Raw genomic sequence first — 22,692 nt, 5'->3', positions numbered from 1 at the left:
GACTCCACCTCCCATCATCCCTGATCACTGGCCATGCTGGCTGGGGGTGATGGGGGGAGCGGTCCAACAAGATCTCTGGACCTCACGTTTGCTCAGTTCAAAACAAGGCCTCTCTCAACAGCTGAATTGCTGATCAGAAGCCTGAGGATGCAGAAATATTTGGATCTGGTCTGCATGGGAGAATGAATGGTGGGTGGACCTTTGGTTTTTTGTTTGCAAGAAAGGCATGGACAGTGGACCTCCTGGGAAGCGATGAGCAGTTTGGGAAGGGGCTCCGTCGATTGCAGACTAGAGACAATCAGCCGTGTGTGTGGTCTTTTTGCTAACTCTGTGCCTATCATTGTGGAACGTGGGGTGGCAAATTCCCTGATGTTCTCTCTCTCTCTCTCTAATCAGCATTTTGGTGTGTGTTTTTGAGAAATGTTGTTTTTTGCCCCCTGCAAACTGGATTGCATGCTGTTCTTTCTTTCCAGTTTGGCTGGACCCATGTGACTTTGCTAATAGTTGTTACCCAGTCCCACCTCATCATTCACAACCTGTTTGAAGGAATGATCTGGTGAGTTGGTGCTGCTTACTGACTTTCTGCTGTGTAGCGCAGGCCGCCGGGCTGCCTTGAAGGACAAAGAACATAGCATGGGGACAGGCCTCTTGCATGGGGCGTCACTAGTAGGAGCAGGAATCAGTGGGCCGCTGGCTCATGCCTTGGGGCAACTGTTTGGGTTGGCATGATGAGATCTGGGGGGAGTTTTCCTGGCATTAACCAGGCAAAAAGGAGGAATCCTAGTCCGCTTTGCTGTGCATGCATGTGCTCTTTCTAAATCTGAGGCAGCCACTCAGTGGGCCTTGCACAGGAACTGCTCTCTGCTCAGCAAAAAAGCAGGTACGCTTCGGGCATTTTCCTGCATGAGGCTTAAAGTTCAGCTCTTGCTTCAATCTGATTTGTAAGGCCAGCATAAGACCGGTTCTGAATTAATAGCGCACGAGAGGCCCAGAGACGACTAAAGCTTCTTGTCTGAAAATGCCCTTGCAACCTGAATTGTGTGGTCTCCATCATTTCTGTCCTCAGGCTGCACACCTGCTCTTTTAGGGGAGTGCAACCCCATCCAGGACAGGGACGCGGGTGGCGCTGTGGGTTAAACCACAGAGCCTCTGGGCTTGCCGATCAGAAGGTTGGCAGTTCGAATCCCTGCGACAGGGTGAGCTCCCGTTGCTCGGTCCCTGCTCCTGCCAACCTAGCAGTTCAAAAGTGCGTCAAAGTGCAAGTAGATAAATAGGTACCACTCCGGCGGGAAGGTAAACGGCGTTTCCGTGCGCTGCTCTGGTTCGCCAGAAGCGGCTTAGTCATACTGGCCACACGACCTGGAAGCTGTACTCCGGCTCCCTCGGCCAATAAAGCGAGATGAGTGCCGCAACCCCAGAGTCGGCCACGACTGGACCTAATGGTCAGGGGTCCCTTTACTTTTAACCCCATCTAGGACAGGCTTCCTACTCCGTTCCCTAACAAATTGCATGCTTGGTGGCCTAAATGAAGCCGCCAGCTGTTTGAAAAACTGCAAAGACCCCCTTGGGGCCCACGGTCTACTTCTCCAACTCGGTCCGTCTAGGAGAGGCCCAAATGGTGCCGTCACCTAATGTGAGACCTGGTCCATGTGTCCCAATTCTCCAGATTATCTTCTGGGATAATTCAGCCTATCAGGAATCCCACCCCCCACCCCCACCGCAAATAGATCCATTGGCTAACCCAGTGTTTCCCAACCGGTGTTCCGCGGCACACTACTGTGCCGTCAGACATTGGCTGGTGTGCCGTGGGAGGGAGGCGGGCGAGTCGGGCGGTGAGAGGCGGCGGCGGCGAGGATCCGCGTCGAGCCGGGGGCGGCTCCGCGGTGGTGGTGCCGAGCGGCGGGGCAGCGCGTGCAAAAGGGAGGAGCGCGAGACAGCGGAGGAGGAGGAGGCCGGCATGTCCGGGCAGCAGCAGCAACAACAGCAGCAGCAACTCCCGGCGACGGCTCCTCAAGCCCCGCCGCCGCCCCCTCCTCCGCCCGCTATCGCCGCCACCACCACAACAGCCGCCGCCGCCTCAGTTGCCGCCGTCCCTCAGTCCCTCGCTCTGCTGCCTCCTCCCACCCCCAAAGCTTGGAGGTTCCCCGGCAAGGGGGAGGGACGTCACGGGGCGGGGCTTTAATGGTGGTGTGCCGTGAGATTTTTTTTCAGTAAACAGGTGTGCCGTTGCCCAAAAAAGTTTGGGAAACACTGGGCTAACCTGTCCTAACGGCTATCTCAGAGTGAAACACTCACAGTTGGAGGGAGATCATTCTCATTTTGCCAGGTGCCAGAACAATTAATAACCATTGAAACCATGCCAGCATGAAATGATAACACATCAAGGTTCCCACAACCAGTGTCTTTTCAGCTGGCTCTCACTTTTGCATAAATTGTAATTTCATTTGTCCAGAGGATAAGGATGGTTTTGGCATATAGCAAGGGAGCTATCTGTAACATGGCTATCAAAATACATTTAGCGTAGCTTGTCAGTCAGCATTGCAAATGCAGCCACTGGCAGGATATTTTTTTTTTTTTTTTTTTTGCAGATCAAACCAATATTCACACCCTTTAAGTGAAAACATAGCAACTAAAGGCCAAACTAGGCATGACATTCAGAAATGTCAACCTTAAAAAAATGCATCAGCAAGGGGTTTGGGAAGGCAAGCTAATAAATGTTGGGAGAGAGAATTTAACAGTATCCTTCCTGGAAAAAACTCTTCCCACAAAAGCAGTATTTGCAGGGGTTGGGGAGAATCCCTCTGGACACTAGTGGGAAATTTCCTTTCAGGGCAAATAGAGGTTCCAGCTGTAGCCTTTAGCATCATGTATAGTTAGTCCCTGAATGATAATGGTAACTATCCAAATACTTCTTGGAACCATCATGTAAATTGCAGAGACGTGTTTAGAACAGAAAAGCAAAATCTAGCTTTGGCAGCTAATATCTTTGAAAATAACCAAGGGGAGGGGTGTGAAAATCCATACACTTGAATGATACTTGTGGTTTCTGAAAGCCGAAAGATCTCCTTACCAGCATGTAAATTCTCATTTAAACTGAGGTTCGAGAGAAGCTCTGGGCCCTTAATGTGCGTCAGGAGTTCTTTCTATAAAATGAAATTATGAAAGCACTATTAGGAGGGGGAGTTTTGCTGATTGAAATGGCGTCTGCTGGTTCAAACGAACGCATTCATCCACCCATCAGGGGACAGGCTTCCAGAGTGCGATTTCTAAATTAGCTGTTAGAACTCCCTGCTGGCAAGGAGATCTCTAGATCTGAGCCACAGCTGTGGGCTGCCTGCCCCTTGCTGTCGTCAAGTGTCTTTCTCTCCAATCCAGACAGGTCCTTTGAGTGGTTTATCTAGGTCTTTTTCCCTTCCCCGCTATCTAGGTTTATCGTCCCAATTTCATGTGTCATCTGCAACGACATCATGGCCTACATGTTCGGTTTCTTCTTTGGACGCACTCCGCTGATTAAGGTGGGTTCTGGTATCGAGATGGATGAACAAACCTTAGGAAAAGCTGTTTTCGGCATTGGGTTTGAATGCCTGCCAGGGCATCCAGCCTGGTTGTGCTGTGTGAGTGTGTGGAGTGTGTTTGGCTGGAGCACAGGAGTGTAGAGAGCTGCGTTAGATGCTAGAGTTGGAGCCTGGGTCCTTCTGTCTGCAAGGCAGATGTGCCACTGACCTATGGCCCTTCCCCAACACTAATAATAATTTATTATTTATACCCCGCCCATCTGGCTGGGCTTCCCCAGCCACTCTGGGCGGCTTCCAACAAAATATTAAAATACAGTTATGCATCAAACATTAATAGCTTCCCTAAACAGGGCTGCCTTCAGATGTCTTCTAAATGCCTGGTAGTTGTTGTTCTCTTTGACATCTGGCGGGAGGGCGTTCCACAGGGCGGGTGCCACCACCGAGAAGGCCCTCTGCCTCGTTCCCTGTAACTTGGCTTCTCGCAGTGAGGGAACCACCAAAAGGTCCTCGGTGCTGGACCTCAGTGTCCGGGTAGAACAATGGGGGTGGAGACGCTCCTTCAGGTCCGAGGCCGTTTAGGGCTTTAAAGGTCAGCACCAACACTTTGAAACAAAACTTAGTTTTGGGACTTCTGTCCCGTCTGATGTGTTTATGGAGACTTCTGCAGCTCCTCCCTTTTAACGTTCTTGCCTGTTCCTGTATCTGCAGCTCTCCCCAAAGAAGACCTGGGAAGGCTTTATTGGAGGGTTCTTTGCCACCGTGGTGTTCGGCCTGCTAGTAAGTTGCTTCTTTCCTTTTTGGCTAAGAATAAAAGTTGTGTTGGGCCTCAGAGCAAGAGGCAGTGTTACCCATAGAGCAGCCTGATGGAGATGGATGGTAGAAGTCTGGGGCCTGTTGAGGGCGATGGGCCTGCCCCACAGAGCACCGTCAACCTCCCAGGAACTTCTCTGAATAGTAGCCTGCTTTTGTGAATATACAAGCATCACCTGAGGCCCTTCTCCTTGTGCTCCCGGAGGGTGGCAACATGAGAACGGGCCTTTATAGTGGTGGCTCCTCATTTCTGGAATGCTCGCCCCATGGGGGGGGGGCTACTGGCGCCATGCAAAAACTTTCCTCTTCAACCTGAACTTTGTCTTGTAACTATCTTTTTGCCTGGGTAGGATGTTTTTATGTGGGTGGTGCTTGTTTTGCTTCAGATATTGTAAGTCACTTGGAGTTGCTGTGGCAAAAAAAAAAGAGCAACCATTTTGATAATAATAGTAATTCAGTTCAGGAATCCAGAACTGAAACACCCAACTAGCTATCCGATACAACAATAATATTTGGGGTCAGAGCCTGAAAGAAATAATTCACACACTTCTGTCATGTCTGGTTCCCAAGGCTCCTAGTCAGGGGTCAGCAAACTTTTTCAGCAGGGGGCCGGTCCACAGTCCCTCAGACCTTGTGAGGGGCCGGACTATATTTTTAAGGGAAAAAAAGATGAACGAATTCCTATGCCCCACAAATAACCCAGAGATGCATTTTAAATAAAAGGACACATTCTACTCATGTAAAAACATGCTGATTCCTGGACCTTCCGTGGGCCGGATTTAGAAGGCGATTGGGCCGGATCCAGCCCCTGGGCCTTAGTTTGTCTAGCCATGCTCCTAGCCATCCAGCTGGTCCTCTTAAAATAAATATCCGAAGGGCTGTCCCATGAAAGACAGAGCAAGCTTGTTTTCTGCTGCTCCAGAGCGTAGGTCCTGAACCAGTGGATTCAAATGACAAGAAAGGAGATTTTAAATAACCTTTAAGAATACAGTGGTACCTTGGGGTACAGACGCTTCAGGTTACAGACTCCGCTAACCCAGAAATAGTACCTCGGGTTAAGAACTTTGCTGAGAACAGAAATTGTGTGGTGGCAGCGGGAGGCCCCATTAGCTAAACTACCTCAGGTTAAGAACTGTTTCAGGTTAAGAACAGACCTCAAGAACGAATTAACCCGAGGTACCACTGTATTCTGCTTGGAAGAGTGATTTGACAATGGAACAGACTTCATTGGTTGCTGATGGACTCTCCTTCACTGGAAGTTTTCAAACAGAGGTTGGATAACCATGTTCACTGAAACCGGGAACCAACTTGTCTGTTTTGACTGTCGGACCCATCTTCTTCAGGAAATGCAATGGCGCCCAGCACGCTTTCGCTGCCCGGTGCTGAGTCATTCCACTTCTCCCGGCTACGGCAGGGTTTCTTCGGTAGCAGTGTGCCTGTGTGTAAGGATTTAGCATCATGGCAGTAAAACTCTCGTACACAGCTTCTATTCTACGAAGCTTTAATGTACAGCAGCAAAACAGTAACGGGACGCGGGTGGCGCTGTGGGTTAAACCACAGAGCCTAGGACTTGCTGATCAGAAGGTCGGCGGTTCGAATCCCCGCGACGGGGAGAGCTCCCGTTGCTCAGTCCCTGCTCCTGCCAACCTAGCAGTTCGAAAGCACGTCCAAGTGCAAGTAGATAAATAGGAACCGCTCCAGCGGGAAGGTAAAAGGCATTTCCGTGTGCTGCTCTGGTTTGCCAGAAGCGGCTTAGTCATACTGGCCACATGACCCGGAAGCTGTACACCGGCTCCCTCGGCCAGTAAAGCGAGATGAGTGCCGCAACCCCAAAGTCGGCCACGACTGGACCTAATGGTCAGGGGTCCCTTTACCTTTACCTTAGCAAAACAGTAAGTCATCCAGGAGAGAGCAATGACATGTTGCCTCTCCTTTGCAGCCAAAACAGAAAGTAAAAGTAAGTTCACATTCGTATGTGATGTCATTTTATTAACCCTGTAAGCTCTGGGACACCTCGCAGGCCACCTGTCAGGGATTCTCTAGCTCTCATTCCTGCTTGCAGGGGCTCGGACTAAATGGCCCTTCCAGCTCCGCTGTGATTCATATCAGAGTTCCTTGGCAGTGATTCACCTTTTGCCTCTTCCGTTTCCCCCAACCCAGCTGTCGTATGTGATGTCTGGATACAGATGCTTCGTGTGCCCCGTGGAGTTTAACAACGACACCAACAGCTTCACCGTGGACTGCGAGCCCCCTGAGCTCTTCCAGCTGCAAGAATACAACATCCCCTTGGTGCTTCAGTCTGTCGTCGGCTGGGTAGGCATTCAGGCTTGGAAAACTTCTGAGAACATAAGGAGAGCTTGCTGGATCAGGCCAAACGTCCAGCCTGTCCAGCATCTTGTTCTCTTGGTGGCCAACCAGATACCTATAAGCCAGGACCCCCGAGCACAAGGACACTCTTCCCCTTCATTTTCCAGCAACTGGTATTCAGAAACTTTGCTGGTTCCAGCAGCCTAGCCTAGTAGTCGTTGATAGCCCTCTCGTCCATGAATCTTTTATGAATCTCTTTTAAAGCCATCTAGGTTAGTAGCCATCACTGCAACTTGTGGGAGAGAGTTCCATAGTTGATAACTATGTGCTGATGCATGATTTCTTTTACTATTATCATGAGTTCATTTATATCCCACCTTTTTCTCTGGGGAGCTCAAGATGGTTCTCCCTCTCCTCGTTAAATTCCGCACAACAACCCTCTTGTGGGAATGTTCAGGGACGCAGGAGAGGATATATTGTTTGATTATATCCTTTTCCAACTTGTGTTAACAAGTTCCACAGTTTAGCCGAGTAACATTCCCCCTTTTTTAAACTTGCAGTGGATGCGTATGCTCAGTTTCACTAAAGCCTCTATAATAACTGTTCTGGTATTTTCCCCTTATTCCCTCAGAAAAGATAAGACACGACACAGTCTTCTCTAAAAGTATAAAAAGAGTTTACGCACATTCTGTTCACAATCGGATCCCAGAAGGCAGACTTAGCTTAGAAAAGTAACATACACCTGGAAACTATCTCATAAGGAGACAGTCCCTTTGTCCTCTCTTGGCTGGAGGCTAAGAGAGCATCTTTGGCTAAGCAGATGTTGCTTCTTTGATGCATGTAGTCAAAAAAGAGAAAGATGGCTGCCCTGCCCTGTGCTTTTGTCATTACCTGCACAGGTGAGGCCACACCCACCTCTAGTCACACACAGAGGAAGTCTGTCCCAGCCCAGAAGGAAACAGGAAGTTTACCTGCTGGCTGGACAAACATTCCTCCCCATGTGTAAACATGTTCCCTCTAGGAATGTTGTGCTTGAATGCTCTTGAGTTTCACATCCCACACCTCTGAGGTAGGATAGGCTGAGAGGCAATGACGGACCCCTGAGCTTTATGGCCAAGTGAGGATTTGAACCCTGGTCTACAAGGTCCTACTTCAACAACCTAACCATTGTGCCACACTGTTTTACTAAAGCGGGTGTGTGCGATGATTGACGGCTACCAGCTTATACGTTCAGCAGAATCAAGCATCTTTCCGCGGACTGTACCAGGGCAAGTGAGGGATGGTCTGAATCTACCCTACAAAAGCGAGCTCTTTCATTGAGAAAATGAGGACGTTTGAGGGAAATCTTCTGCCTCTGTGTTTTGCTACATGCAGATGTTGTGGGAAGGGGAGGTGTGCGGGGCGGGAGGATTTGTGGAGAGCACATATATATATACCGTATTTTTCACTTCATAGGACATACTTTTCCCCCTCTTAAAAACTAAGGGGGAAAGTTTGTGTGTCCTATGGAGTGAATGCAGGGGGAGGCAGGCAGGCACAAAAGCTTTGCGTGGCTCTTGCAGGCTTTTCCCCAGGAGGGAGAAGGGACCGCCACTCCCCAACCTGTTCTGGGGGCTGGGGGAAGCTCGGGCTTCCCCCGCTCCAGCCCCGCAGCTAAAAAGGAGAAGCCTGAAGCCCCCAGAGCGCAGCGCAAACTGCCGCTGCGCTCCGAAGGCTTGCAGATAACCACCTGAAGCCTGGAGTGCGGGAGGGGTCAGTGCACACCGATCCCTCTTTCTCTCCAGGCTTCGCTTCGCTGGAAAGGCGCTGCACAGTTTTCCCTTTCTGCGCAGCGCCCCTTCAGCGAAACGGGAGAAGAAATGGAAGGGGCTTCGTTTCTCCTGCCACTTCGCTGAAGGGGCGCTGAGCAGAGAGGGGGAGAATTTTTTTCCTGTTGTCCCGCTCCTATGGAGCGAAAAATATGGTATATAGTGCTTCCTCCCCCTACACAATTGCAGTCCAAAAAATGGTACAGTCCAGGAAGAAAAGAACAATTCCGCTGAACTTGTGGACTCCCAAGGAAGCTGAATGTTGGGTGGTTCAGGACAGATGATGGAAAATGTTTCTGCATGCATTGTTAAACTAGGGAACTCCCTTCCACAGGAGGCACTGATGCCAACGAACTTGGGTAGCTTTCAGAGAGGACTGGGCAAATTCATTTAGGAGAGGGCACCAACAGGGTAAAGAACAGCTTCTATCCGTGGGCTGCTAGGCTGCTGAATGAAAAGATAACAGGGCAACTGACTTTTGGGTTTGGTGGGTGTGCGTCAGTAAACGAGGGGAAATTAAGACTAAGAGAGCTGAGTGGGGGGGGGGTGTTCTCGTGTAATCTCACTGTATACAAGTTGTACAAGGGACAATCAAGTATTTCAATTTCAGTTTAAAGTCAGTCGTAAGACTGCAGGATTTGCAGAGCCCTTTTCCAGCTCACCTACCCGCCAGTGTGAGGTTCTGGCGTGGCAGAGCTTCTTCAGCTGACAGTGACCCCCATCCCTTCTCCTTTCTCCAGAAAACAGTTCGGATGTACCCCTTCCAGATCCACAGCATTGCACTCTCGACTTTCGCCTCTCTCATCGGTCCCTTCGGAGGGTTTTTTGCCAGCGGATTTAAAAGAGCTTTCAAGATCAAGGTATGGCACACCTTGAAAGAGCATGGTCAGGAGGGCAGGTCTATCGAACCCACTTCAGTTCTAATAAAACGTTCCCTGGAATATATTTGTTATCATTATATTTCTCTGTATCCTGCCTTTACCCCAGACTCAAGGCAGCTTACATAGATTAAAACAACACAGATAAAGTACAAAAAAAGCTAAAAACATGTAAAATATTATTTTTAAAGTAATTAAAACTCTAATGGAATAGTTATCTAGATATTATATTATACCCCACCTTTATTATCTACAATCAAAATGTCTTGCAGTGATAAAAACGTACAGTTTACAAAACTTAAAACAGTTTTTACTGTGTATGTAAATTTACAGGGGATTTTTTATTTTAAAAAATCAAATGTTTATATAAAATATAGGAGCTTGATTTCAAAAACAGAAATCCTTCTCCTTAAAGTCTGGGTTAGTAAACAAGAAGTGAAACAATTTAGATTCCATAACTTCCAGTGGGGTGTGAACAGACTGAGAGGCTCTTTCTTTGGTCGGGGCTGATGGGGTTGGAAATTAGTGATGATCTTTTCCTCCTCCCTGTTTCCTGGTGTCAAGAGGGCAGGTGGGTTTGGATCAGGAATCCCCTCCACCTGCCAGGCCATACACACTCTCTACTTTTCTCCCTCGATTGCGCAGGACTTTGCCAACACCATCCCAGGGCACGGAGGCATCATGGATCGGTTCGACTGCCAGTACTTGATGGCCACCTTTGTGAATGTATACATTGCAAGCTTTATCAGGTGAGATGATGGTTTGGTTTGGTTTGGTTTGGTTTGGTTTGGTTTGGTTTGGTTTGGTTTGTTTGCGGGTCGCACCATCAATCCTTGGGTTCTCTTTTTCTCAAAGTACAGTGGTACCTCGAGTTAAGTACTTAATTTGTTCTGGAGGTCTGTTCTTAACCTGAAACTGTTCTTAACCTGAAGCACCACTTTAGCTAATGGGGCCTCCTGCTGCCACCATGCCGCCGGAGCACGATTTCTGTTCTCATCCTGAAGCAAAGTTCTTAACCCGAGGTACTATTTCAGGGTCAGCAGAGTCTGTAACCTGAAGCGTATGTAACCCGAGGTACGACTGTATATGTTTATTTGGCTTTTGAAAATGCAGCTGTAAAAAGGCAAAGAGATGTACAAATCATTAAAAGGAGAACAAAGAACCACAACTGTGACTGAACAGAGTAGAGAGGTTTTTTACAACATCATCAATATTAAGAAATAAACATGGAGTGATGGGTCAGAGTGAAATCAGAACAGAAGCCATTAGTAAGAGAATTAATGGGTTGGGGAAGGGAGCAGTCAGAAACAAGTCTAGGCTAGGCAAAATAAATATCCATCAAGAGAAAGGCAAATATCCCTCCAGAGCTATGCGTGATTCATTGGAGGTTTGTATAATACGCTATTATCGCTTATAAAAGTTACAAATGACTATCTCGAATGGGTCTGGTTTAGCCAAACCTCAGTTGACTCTGGGACGGTGAATCAAATATTCTGACGGTGCAATTTCCCCACACCATCTCTAATAATCCTTGTGTTCTCAGTTCAGAGGATAGGAGGGTGGAGACAATGTGAGGCTGGGATCAAAGGCATTCCTCGCTCAGTGTCAAAGGAGATCCTGACGGTGGAATTGAAAGGAAGACTTAGCCTTAGCCATTAATCCCAGTAGCAACATAAAACAAGGCATGGGTCTACAGCAGGGTGTTCCAATCCTGGGTATCCAGCTGTTTTTGGACTACAACTCCCATCATCCTTAGCCAGCAGTACCAGTGGTCAGGGATGATGCGGACTGTAGTCCAGCTGGCCACCCAATTTTGGGAAACCTTGGTCTGTGGGAAGCCTCCCCAGCCTGGTGAGGTGACATGATTGCCTTATTCTTCTTCACTAGAGAGCCAGTGTGGTGTAGTGGTTAAGAGCGGTAGTCTCGTAATCTGGTGAACCGGGTTCGCTTCCCTGTTCCTCCACCTGCAGCTGCTGGGTGACCTTGGGCCAGTCACACTTCTCTGAAGTCTCTCAGCCCCACTCACCTCACAGAGTGTTTGTTGTGGGGGAGGAAGGGAAAGGAGAATGTTAGCTGCTTTGAGACTCCTTCGGGTAGTGATAAAGCGGGATATCAAATCCAAACTCTTCTCTTCTTCTCACTCCAGGGGTCCTAACCCGAGCAAGCTGATCCAGCAGCTGCTAACTCTGCGACCAGATCAGCAGCTGAACATCTTCAACACGCTAAAGGCCCACCTGGTGGACAAGGGCATGCTGGCTGGCTCTGAGGATGTGTAGGCGCCTGTGCTGCCAGGATGGGACTGAGCATTGGCAAGCCCCTCACCCCCCAGAGGAAACCCTCTCCCAGCTTGCCTGATTTAGGACAATAACCAAGCCTCATGTCTCTCACTTCCTTTTCCATATAAAAGGTTTGCATTTGTGCATTTTTTAAAAGAAATGTATCTATATCTCTGTGGCGGTGGTTTGGAGCAAACAGAGGGGAGCTTTTAGCTGGGAAGGAACTGTGGCCCGGAAGTAGGCGCTCGGCTGATGGTTTAGGAAGGTGGTTTTACCCCTCGGATCTGCCCGGTGGTTTTTCTTATTCCCAGATGTGTATAGAAAGTCGTGCAAGGCTCGTTCTACTCTCAGAGCAGCGGTGCTTTTGTAGCGGGGAGAGGGAAGAGACAGGGAAGAGTGCCAAATAGCGTGGGTTAAAAAAAGAAAGAAGGTAGGGGTGTTGAATCAAAATTACCTGGATTATGCACCCCTGTTCCACCATCCTGGCTTCCTTATCCGTGAGATGGATCCGGTGCTGCGTATTGCATTTGGCAAACGCCCAGGTTCCTAAGTCCAGCAAAGTGAGCAGCTTTCCCCAATCTGCGTCCCCGTTCACCACACAAACATTGAACAATTTGGTGGTGCAGAAAGCCATCCTTAGTGCCATGTGTATAAATGTTGAGTGGGTTTTCACAGAGATGGGTTGGAGATCTTGCCCAACCCCAGGTCAGCCAAGGAGATTGGGATCCAGGATCCCTTTGCTCACAGAAGCAGCTCAAGAGCCAGGAAGACTCAAGGGCAGTGATGCCAAATGTCCCAAGTGGCGCTTCTGCAAGCGGGTGGGGGCAAGGCCTGCCACCCTGCCCTGGAAACAGCTGCCCTTGTCTCGTTTCCGTGCAGGGGAAATCCCTGCCAGCAGGAGAAGGTGCTTCCTCTTCTAACCCGGTTTCCTGCACAGAAATGGATGTATGTTGCTCCCTGTCCTTGTGGCGTCGCCATATTTCTTGCATTGCTGGTGGAAAAGGATGCAAAGTTCACCTGCTGCTGTGCTATTCTTGATAAGCAGGGGGGCATTTATCTTTATGTTCCTGAAGCAGAGCGAACCATTTGCCACAAAAAAATTTGGAAGACCATGAAGGCAAATGCATTTTTATTTTTTTTATTTTTAGGTTTTATTTCACAAATCCTACTGAACATTTTGGGGTTTTTTGCTGCTTCTTTTTTTAAGCCTTCCTTCATTTTGGTGGAGAAGTACCTGAATAGATGGATATTGAGGCAGGACACCTGGCCTCCTGGGAACTTCAAGGGGTTGTAAAGGAGCAGAGTCTGGCCTGGGTGCCCAGCCATTGCATTGTCCAGCTCATGCAGCTGTTTTAGTCCCTGCTGTTGTGAGGCTCTTCTGCCCCCTCAAATGCTCCCACTGGAGTCCTCGTTCCCAAGGCACTGGTCCCACTTTCAGTTGCAGAAAGGGACTCTCATGACTGAAAGCTCATGCATAAAAAAGGCATTATCAGGACTCAGAAAGTGAGAGGGTGAGGATAAAGATTCTGTTCATTTTCCATATGAAGGCATGGGTGGGGGTTATTTGTTTGTTTGTATTGTTGGAAGGAGGAAATTTCAACCACGTTGAGCCCCTATCATAGCCTGAAGTGGTCCAGCCTTAATTCAGATTTACGCATGCTTTGAGATCTGGGCCTGAGTCACTGAGCAGCTGCTAGCTTTGGTGTAATACCACGCAAGTGTCTCTTGACGTGGTTCCACTTCAGGGTCAGCCTTGACCTTCTGTGCTGTCACTTCCTCTGTGACAAAGGAGAGTGCGTGAGGAGCACTTTGCAGTAGGCTGATTAGCTTTTTCTTCTTTTTTTAAGGTGTATTTTTGAGAGCTGCTCACTTATACTGTTTTGCTGCCTCTTCTGGTATATTCCCTCATCCCATCTGCCCCAAACGCTCTCGGGTTCGGAGTCCAGGCATCTGAAACCACATGGGGGGAGAAGCTTATTGAGTTGAGGGGGGTTGCAGGGAAAGATTTTTGCCCCACTCTTCCTCTGCTGTCAATACGCCCCCCCTCCCCAAAGGAAACAGTCTTTATTCCTGATCTAATGATGGCCTTTTAACCACAGCTGACCCCCAAATTGGACATGCCTGCCATTGTGATGGGAAGTTTTGGGTTTTGATACCTAAAAAAGGGCAAGTGTGTGTGTGTGTGTGTGTGTGTTTGAACTTAGTGTTTTGACCTTGGGGGAAGCAGGACAGAAAGCAGAATGGGTATGTGGGGCAACGAGTGGCCATGCAACAGTAATTAATTAATAAACAAAATTGGGGGAGGGGGTTCAAGAAGGGTTCTCTGTTTCATTGAAATGTCATTGACATTTCCTGATTCCAGCTAAATTCAGCTATTTGGCTGGTGGCCACAATCCCTTGCATCCTGCCTCCGAAAGGGAACTAGAAATGAACAGTGTATCCTAGACCTATATATACCTGCAACAGCCAACAACACTTCTAATATATAAGGCTCGCTGTGTGCACTCTGTCTGGATAGTTGCGTGCTGTTCTGGGATTGCTTCTCATGCCAGTGCATTTCAGGTACTGGGTGGGTTCAGTGTCCCAGCGCATGAGTGACATGCTGGACACCCCTGCAGTCTACAGATCCTTGCAAGAGCCAGTCTTGAGTATAAGTCAAACAAAGTGCTGGCATTCCTGTTGCAAAGGCACCAAAGGAGCACCCCTGAGAACTGCCACTCATTTAATGTTACCCAGAAGAGGAAGGATTCACACCCCGGTTTTAGTCATTAGATGACAACATTATGGACGGTTTTATGTTCGATACCTTTTTTTTAAAAAAAAGTTTTCTATTTCGGGGAGTTCAAAGAGGTCTGTAACCCAGCCATATTAGAAAAGGGCTGCTCAGGGGTCCAGAGCATTAACCCAGAAACAGCCAGTTCCTCCAAGGGGCTGAGGTGTAAGTGGAAGAGAGTCTCTCCTGCCCAAAGGCAAGCCTCTGGGTCTTACTTCAGTTGCACACAGGTAACAAAGGTCTGGCACTTGGTAAGGGGAGCAGCAGGTCACAAAAGGCAGTTTGGTATGCGGTGGAGTTGCTTAAGGCAGTGTTCCCCAACCTTGGGCCTCCAGCTGTTTTTGGACTACAATTCCCATCATCCTTGACCACTGGTCTTGCTAGCAATGGATGATGGGAGTTGTAGTCCAAAAACAGCTGGAGGCCCAAGGTTGGGGAACACTGGCTTAAGGGGTCATTAGCGGTGTGGGTGTATTTGCTGGTGCAAAAACCCTGAGTTGGCCTGGAGTTGAGCAGGATTAAATTGGGGCGCCGTAGCTATTACTCAGAGGAGTGTGTGCTCCATATTCTAGGCCTAGTCAGGCCAAAGTGTGTCCTTCTCCCTGGTTGGCTGGCCTTATTACCTGGCACCTGGCACGCGCACACCCAGGTGGAGCTGGAGGTGTGTTGTGCGTCACACCTGAGCCAGGTGACCTTGGCCCATCTCCCCACAATCCCAGTGGTAGCTGGGCCCTGCACACCTCTCACGGGATAGGGCAGGTGGATCCAGAGGGGTTGTGTGAGGAGGCTGGACTTCACAGGGGTTGGAGCTGGCCCAAGTCCAGATTCTGCATTCTTTGGGGCTGAACTCAGTCAGGAGAGAGACACTGACCCAAAGCAGTGTCTCTGGAGTGGACGCCGGAAACTCACTTGCGAGGCGGTTGTGATGCTTTGAGTGGGGATCTGGAAGGCTGGCTGAGTGGAGTTGGGGACAGAAGAACTGGGGAACACTGGTCAACTCCCTCTCCCCCAATTAAAAGACCCTTTGCTTAACTGGTTCTGGTTGCTTAGCAGAAGTATGAGATTTGATGTTTCAGGAGCTCGAAGGCTGACGTCTTCACAACTCCCTTTTGTTATATTAAAGAGGGGGTCCCAGGGCATATCCCAGGTGCTCTGCCACTTGTATCTGAGGGGGACTCCTTGCCCCGCTTGCTAGCAAGGGGTCCCAGAAGAAATCCTTAACTGCCTCTAGACAACAGACTTCCCAAGCGCCAAAGCAGACTCTTCGCCATCCCTTTCCAACCTTTCTCAGTCCCTCCCTCCCCAATTCTTTCTGCTAACAGCTCTGTATGTTTGGAGGGGTAGCTTAGGTTGACAGAAAAGTCCCGCATTCACAATATCTAAAGCTGGCAATACAACCATTGTGCTCATCGGCATGTCTGTGTCAACGAGAACTTGTGAACCCCTTTGATGCCCCGCTGACATCTTTCTGCACTCACAGACTCTCCCCTCCTGTTTTTCTTCTTCTGATGCAGATGTGCTTATCCCTTCCACAAATCCTCTGCTTTATTTCTCTGTGCTTTTGTCTTTTACAGGGGGAATGTTGGTGGTTGGTTTCTTTTTGGTTTTTGTTTTCTTGCAGACACTTGTAGGCTTGCCTCTGTTACTTTTGGGTTCATTTGACTGTCAGAATGTGAAATATTATATAAAGGTATTTTATCCTATTTATATACGGTAATATTGTTAAATAAAAATGTATCTAAACTGTTTGTGTGCGTGTGCGTGCAGTTATTTACGCCAAGCAGAAGGGTTCGTTTTATTCTATTCTATTTTTTGTTTTTTAAATTTTTATTTGCATTTTCAAAAACAGGAACAGAGAGCATATTTAACCCCCCTCCCCTCCCCCATCCCACTTACAACTTTGTACCAAATACAGAATTAATAATAATAATATATTTATATCCCGCCCTCCCCAGCCGAAACCGGGCTCAGAGCGGCTAACAACAGCAAAAATAACACACTTTACATAAAATCACAATCAATTAATTGAAATACATTCTAAAAATCAATTCATTCTAAAATCAATTCATATATACTATATGATTGCCTGTCACTACACATATACTATACGGCTGATTGTCACTACATTAAATGCCTGTTAAGATGCGATTGTACTGTACAACAGCAGGTGGTTGTGCTGGCTTGGGGCGCTGTTGGGGAGTCCAAAATGTCTGGGGAGGCTGACCTAATGGAACACTGTCTTTGAGAGTCCCATGGACTGCAAGAAGATCAAACCGATCCATTCTGAAGGAAATCAGCCCTGAGTGCTCACTGGAAGGACAGATCCTGAAGCTACTTTGGCCACCTCATGAGAAGAGAAGACTCCCTAGAAAAGACCCTGATGTTGGGAAAGATGGAGGGCACAAGGAGAAGGGGATGACAGAGGAAGAGATGGTGGGACAGTGTTCTCGAAGCTACTAGCATGAGTTTGGCCAAACTGCGGGAGGCAGTGGAAGACAGGAGTGCCTGGCGTGCTCTGGTCCATGGGGTTGCGAAGAGTCGGACATGACTTAAGCGACTAAACAACAACAATTTTTTGACATTATTTTTTAGGGGGGAAACCTAGTCTTATACATGGAAAAATATGGTATATATAATTTTGTTTTGTTTTGTTTTACATAATTTTACACATTTTAACTTTAGCCATTTCAAACATTAAAATAAAAAAGATTCATTCAAACCTTCGGAGCGCCTTCCCTCCCTCTATGGGTTCCGTGTTTAAAATATTCTGCATCTTTTACCCTTATCCATCTATTATATATCCACAGTTATCATAGTTGATTCCACATTACAAGTGTCATTACATCCCTGCCAAAGGTTTAGCTGTGTACAGTAGTCCTTTAAATATGTGGAAAATTTACTCCAGTCTTTTAGGAATACTTGATCTTCCTGGTTTCTGACCTTCCACCTCAGTTTCGCCATCCCTGCATACTCCATCAGTTTAGTCTTCCATTCTTTTGTTGGTACTTCTTCATCTCTGGGCTAGAAGCATTCTCACTGCCATCGTTCCATACATAAAAAGTATTTTATCTTCTCTTGGTAGCTCTTTACCTATTATACCTAGTAGAAAGGCTTCTGGTTTTTTAACAAATGTATTTTTAAACATTTTCTTTAGTTCATTAAATATCATTTCCCAGACAGCCTTTACCAATGTACATGTCCACCACATATGGTAAAGAGTACCCTCCTTCCCTTTACATTTCCAACACAAATTTGAACTAGTTTTATACATTTTTGCAATTTCAGTTCGTGTTGGATACCAACGACACATCATTTTCATATCATTTTCCTTCAACGAACAGCACGCAGTAAACTTTATGTCCTGTTTCCATAACTTTTCCCAAGATGAAAGTTGTATATTATAACCAAAATCTCTAGCCCAGTATATCATCACTGCCTTAATTTCTTCATCCTTTTTATACCCTTCCAAAAGCAATTTGTACATTTTTGATAATGCAAATTTGTAGCATTGTTCACAGTCTGGTCTAAAGGCGACGCCACGCTCGCAGCATGTTGCCAGACGTTTCCCACAATCATGAGCTGAGTTGCACACACAAAACCCATAATACTTTCTGGTTGTAATCTCCCCACCCCCCACCCCCAGGGCCAAATAGAGGTTTGATGAGGACCTAAGTTACTGAAGGTAATGGGATCCTTTATATGTGCCACTGTCCTTTGTCAACAACAAATTGCCGCTGTTTTTTGTGTTGAATATATGCTACATGGTAATTTATGGACCTAATAGGTATCTAAAGTCATTTGTACATGCAGAATGTAGGCACCCTACATATAGAAATGAGCAAACCAGTGATATTTTAGGGAGCAGGCTAGGAGGTGGGGCCCATTACTTACATCATAGGAGCCTAAAGGTAAAGGACCCCTGACAGTTAAGTCCAGTTGCGGACGACTCTGGGGTTGTGGCACTCATTTGTTTATAGGCAGAGGGAGCCGGCGTTTGTCTGCAGACAGTTTTTCCGGGTCATGTGGCCAGCATGACTAAGCCGCTTCTGGCGAACCAGAGCAGCGCATGGAAATGCTGTTTACCTTCCCGCCGGAGCGGTACCTATTTATCTACTTGCACCTTGACGTGCTTTTGAACTGCTAGGTTGGCAGGAGCTGGGACTGAACAATGGGAGCTCACCCCGTCGCAGGGATTCGAACCGCCAACCTTCTGATCAGCAAGCCCTAGGCTCTGTGGTTTAGACCACAGCGCCACCCACATCCCCACATAGGAGCTTACACAACACAAAACACTGTTGCTGTATGTAGATTTTATTATATTTGTTTTTTATCTTATATATTGGAAATGTACATCTAGGTTTTCTTTCTTTAAATTTTTTGGGGGCCCCCAAGAGAGAGGGGCCCTATGCTATAGCTTGTTTAGCTTATACGTAAATCCAGCACTGCCACCCCCCAGCGCATGAGTGATGTACAAGCTGCAGCCCCCACTTCCTCAAATGCACTAACACAGCAGCGCCCATGCCGCTCCATGAACCAAGCCTGCAAACTGTTTCAGGGTGTGTGCATGTGCCAGTCTTACTCCATGTTTGCACGTTAGTAGGGGGCTAAATGCAGCTAGAGCTCAGGTGCTCTCCAAAGTCCTTGGAGGGATGGAGGGGGGGTGCAGGTTGGAAATAAACTGATATTTGCATTGCACCTGGAAATTGAAGAGAGTGAACTGGAAAATAAAAAAAGAGAAGTCCTTTGGGTTTCTCACAGAAGATCACAGGAAGTTGTTGGCAAACCAACGTCAACCGAGACTTTTTTTTCTTCTTTCAAGTAAGCCCAGAAGGAAATTAAATATATATATATATAGCACGCACACACAATCTGTGGAGGAGATTCAGACCCGTAGTTCAGACACAGTTGGGCAAACCTTCCCGCCGCTGGAGTTGAGATGTCTCTGAAGCTGCCACGGAATTGGGATCTCAACCTGAAGATGGACATGTCTAAAATAGGTAGGGCTGTTTTTTCTTGACTACATTTCTAGATGGTCCTCCCTCATTTTGTCCTCTCAACGACCTTGCGAGGGAGGCCAGGCTGAGGCAGAATGGCTGGCCCAAGGTCACCCAATGAGCTTCCTGGCTGAATGGGGATTTGAACCCAGATTTCTCTGGCCCTCGACCAACGCTCTTGCTGCTCTTGTTTCCTTAATCTCTTGCGTGTATCAAGGACTGCTTGGGTTTCGTGAGAACTTGGAAGTGAAGCTCCCCCTTTTAGCCAAAGGCGGACTTCCTCTGCTGTTTACAAACCTCTGCACAGCATTTTCCCCAGGCCATTTTGGGCCCAGGGGCCACGTCTACAAAAAGATTTCCAGATTAGCTTGCCTCCTTATCTCAGACATGTTGCTTGTCTTCTCTACGCATCTTATGATCTGATGCAGTGTCAGCGTTTCAGCTTTTAATTCTTTTTATATATATAAGAAGGAGGAAGTTGGATTTTTCACCCTTTTGATTCTGCAAACGAGCAGGCGGTGATCACTTGAGGGGATGAAGTTTCTGTACTCTGAAGTTCTGTCCTCCTCTTTGAGCTCTTCCCCCCAAACTTTGCCACTCCATGCTCGACTACATCATGTCATTATTCCTCAGCTTCACCTGTCTTTCTGGCCACCTCACAGCTTCTGAACAGAGGGAGCAAATGTTTGTCCTCAGGGCTTCTGTGAATATAGGGACCCCGGGCAGAAGGATTAACCACAGCAGTTCTGCAAGAGAAAAATATTTGCATGTCTGTTGGTATCACTTGAATAAGCTGCTGAGGGAAGGGAGAAGATTTTGCAGCAGCAAGGTCCTAAAGGACATACTTTTCTCTCTTGCTGCTCCCTGGTCTCTCTCTCTCTCTCTCTCTCCACACAGGTGGGGCTTTAGGTCCTCATAATTGGATTGTGAAAACAGCCACCCCATCTCCCATCTGTCCTCAGTGCCTGACACTCTCAGATCTGCTGCTTTTGTGAGTTGAAACACAGGACCTGCTGCAACGGCCTGTAGCCATGGCGGCAGCGGGCCATATTTGCAGGTGGTCTACCTGTGTCCTGTACTCTTTCCAAGGTGGAAGAAGGTGCCCCGGAGCCAAATCCTAGGGGCCAAGGGAGCTTTGGTCCCCCCAATAAAATATTTGAGGGGGCTGCCCCCTCAAGTTGATGGGCATTGCCATTCAAATAGTGTGTGTGCACAATGTCATGTGATTGATTATGTGGGGTGGGGCTTACCTGCCCCCGAATATTTTATTCAAGTTGGCACCCCAAGAGAGCAGGGACACGGGTGGTGCTGTGGGTTAAACCACAGAGCCTAGGGCTTGCTGATCAGAAGGTCGGCGGTTCGAATCCTCGCGACGGGGTGAGCTCCCATTGCTCGGTCCCTGCTCCTGCCAACCTAGCAGTTCAAAAGCACGTCAAAGTGCAAGTAGATAAATAGGTACCGCACCGGCGGGAAAGTAAACAGCATTTCCGTGCGCTGCTCTGATTCGCCAGAAGCGACTTAGTCATGCTGGCCACATGACCCAGAAGCTGTATGCCGGCTCCCTCGGCCAGTAAAGCGAGATGAGCGCCGCAACCCCAGAGTCATCCACGACTGGACCTAATGGTCAGGGGTCTCTTTACCTTTACCTTACACTGTGGAGCAAAACATTCTTCTGCATTAGTGCTGTCAAACATTCAGATTTTCTGCCATTCTGTCTACCGTATTTATCGCACTATAAGACGCACCAGACCACAAGGCGCACCTAGTTTTTGGAGGAGGGAAACAAGAAAAAAAAATATTCTGAATCTCAGAAGCCAGAACAGCAAAAGGGATCGCTGCACAGTGAAAGCAGCAATCCCTCTTGCTGTTCTGGCTTCTGGAATAGCTGCGCAGCCTGCATTCGCTCCATAAGACGCACACACATTTCCCCTTACTTTTTAGGAGGGAAAAAGTGAGTCTTATAGAGCAAAGAATACGGCAAGCTTCTAAATGTGACCAAACCAAGTGTCCCCCCCAAAGCACAGGAGATGCACGAGGGGTGATGATATACCAGCAGGGTGTGCAAAACGAGTAAGTCTGTCTCCTCCTCCTAACGCTGCAATCAATAAACCCACTTCAGCTGTGCTAAATCCAGGGGCACTTTATTCTGAGTAACAGCACCAACCATCGTGCCATTTAGCACGTTCTCTCTGCTTCTCTTTGACGTGGAGAAGGTCACCACGAAATAAACCGAGAAAAGGTTTCACAAAATAATGGATGTTTCCAGCACTAAGGTTTTTTTGCTGAGCGCTTTGAAAACACGAAGCACTGCTTCTTCCTGCTTCTGTTTTGAGAGCCTGCGACAGGAAGCACCCGGAAATGGCCTGCAGCCGACATTTTGTGCCTGAGCCATTTTTTTCAGTGTGCAGAAAATGCCATCAAGGCATGTGCAGGTTACCTGCAGTTTCCTCTCATATTGAAATATGAGGTGCACATTTTGCAGCTCTCTTATGAACTTGTAAGTTCTCCGGCTTGTAGCTAAGCATCTGTTGCAAGCCTCTTTGCATTCATTCCTCCATTGTTTTCTTTTTTTATATATAAATTTTTATTAAGTTTTTCTTTAACAAATAATTTTGACAACCATGTTTACCAATTTACAGTTTTTGAACTTCCACCAGTACCTCCTTCAATCATCCATTTTTCATATCTTTACACATTTTATATGTAGTATTGCCGATTTGATAATAACCTTCCATCTCAGTTTCTTTCTCACAATATAGCTTGTATTATCACAAAGCCTCTTTAAAACCCACTAGCGTTGTCTGTTCATCACATACAGTTTTCAGATATTCCGTAAACTTTCCCCAGTCCTCAATGAATTTGTGATCTTTCTGATATCTAATTTTTCCAGTCATTTTATCCAATTCTGCATAATCCATAAGTTTCATTCTCCACTCAGTCAAGGTCGTAGTTCCTCTTGTTTCCATTTTTGGGCCATTAATATTCTTGCCGTTCCTCCATTGTTTTCGCTGTCAGTTCTTTTGGAATCAGCGGTGGGCTGGGGGGCATCAAAGCAGTCCAGAAGGCAGCCCACAGGTTGAGATTTCCTGCTGCACAAAGAACCACAGTACAGTGGTACCTCGGGTTACAGACGCTTCAGGTTACATACGCTTCAGGTTACAGACTCTTCTAACCCAGAAATAGTATCTCGTGTTAAGAACTTTTCCTCAGGATGAGAACAAAAAGCATGTAGTGGCAGCAGGAGGCCCCATTAGCTAAAGTGGCACCTCAGGTTAAGAACAGTTTCAGGTTAAGAACAGACCTCCAGAACGAATTACGTTCTTAACCTGAG

General features: G+C 47.5%; 2 protein-coding genes and 1 long non-coding RNA gene across 3 annotated transcripts in view; 2 read left to right on the top strand and 1 right to left on the bottom strand.

Annotated features, from left to right (window-relative positions):
• Positions 1-12,000, top strand: part of CDS2 (CDP-diacylglycerol synthase 2) — a 43,143-nt gene extending 31,143 nt beyond the window's left edge. The window contains exons 7-13 of the mRNA XM_081922561.1: positions 474-556; positions 3,428-3,515; positions 4,224-4,292; positions 6,486-6,638; positions 9,181-9,300; positions 9,964-10,067; positions 11,465-12,000. Of these exons, the coding sequence (XP_081778687.1) occupies positions 474-556; positions 3,428-3,515; positions 4,224-4,292; positions 6,486-6,638; positions 9,181-9,300; positions 9,964-10,067; positions 11,465-11,594 (747 nt within the window). The 3' untranslated portion in view covers positions 11,595-12,000. The remainder of the gene's footprint in view (positions 1-473; positions 557-3,427; positions 3,516-4,223; positions 4,293-6,485; positions 6,639-9,180; positions 9,301-9,963; positions 10,068-11,464) is intronic.
• Positions 12,001-13,148: 1,148 nt separating this feature from the next.
• On the bottom strand, positions 13,149-14,676 carry LOC309376334. Its single transcript, XR_014171166.1, has 2 exons — positions 14,297-14,676; positions 13,149-14,035 (listed from the first exon to the last, which is right to left on the bottom strand). It is a non-coding gene; the product is annotated as an uncharacterized lncRNA (long non-coding RNA).
• Positions 14,677-18,870: 4,194 nt separating this feature from the next.
• The window catches only part of ARHGAP25 (Rho GTPase activating protein 25), a 34,597-nt gene continuing 30,775 nt past the window's right edge, over positions 18,871-22,692 (top strand). The window contains exon 1 of the mRNA XM_081922538.1: positions 18,871-19,364. Within this exon, the coding sequence (XP_081778664.1) occupies positions 19,304-19,364 (61 nt within the window). The 5' untranslated portion in view covers positions 18,871-19,303. The remainder of the gene's footprint in view (positions 19,365-22,692) is intronic.

The sequence above is a fragment of the Podarcis melisellensis genome (assembly GCF_964234715.1).
Source record: "Podarcis melisellensis genome assembly, chromosome: 8".
NCBI lineage: Eukaryota > Metazoa > Chordata > Lepidosauria > Squamata > Lacertidae > Podarcis > Podarcis melisellensis.
Note: the sequence above shows the minus strand (reverse complement) of the source record. Positions and strands in the feature narration are given on the sequence as shown.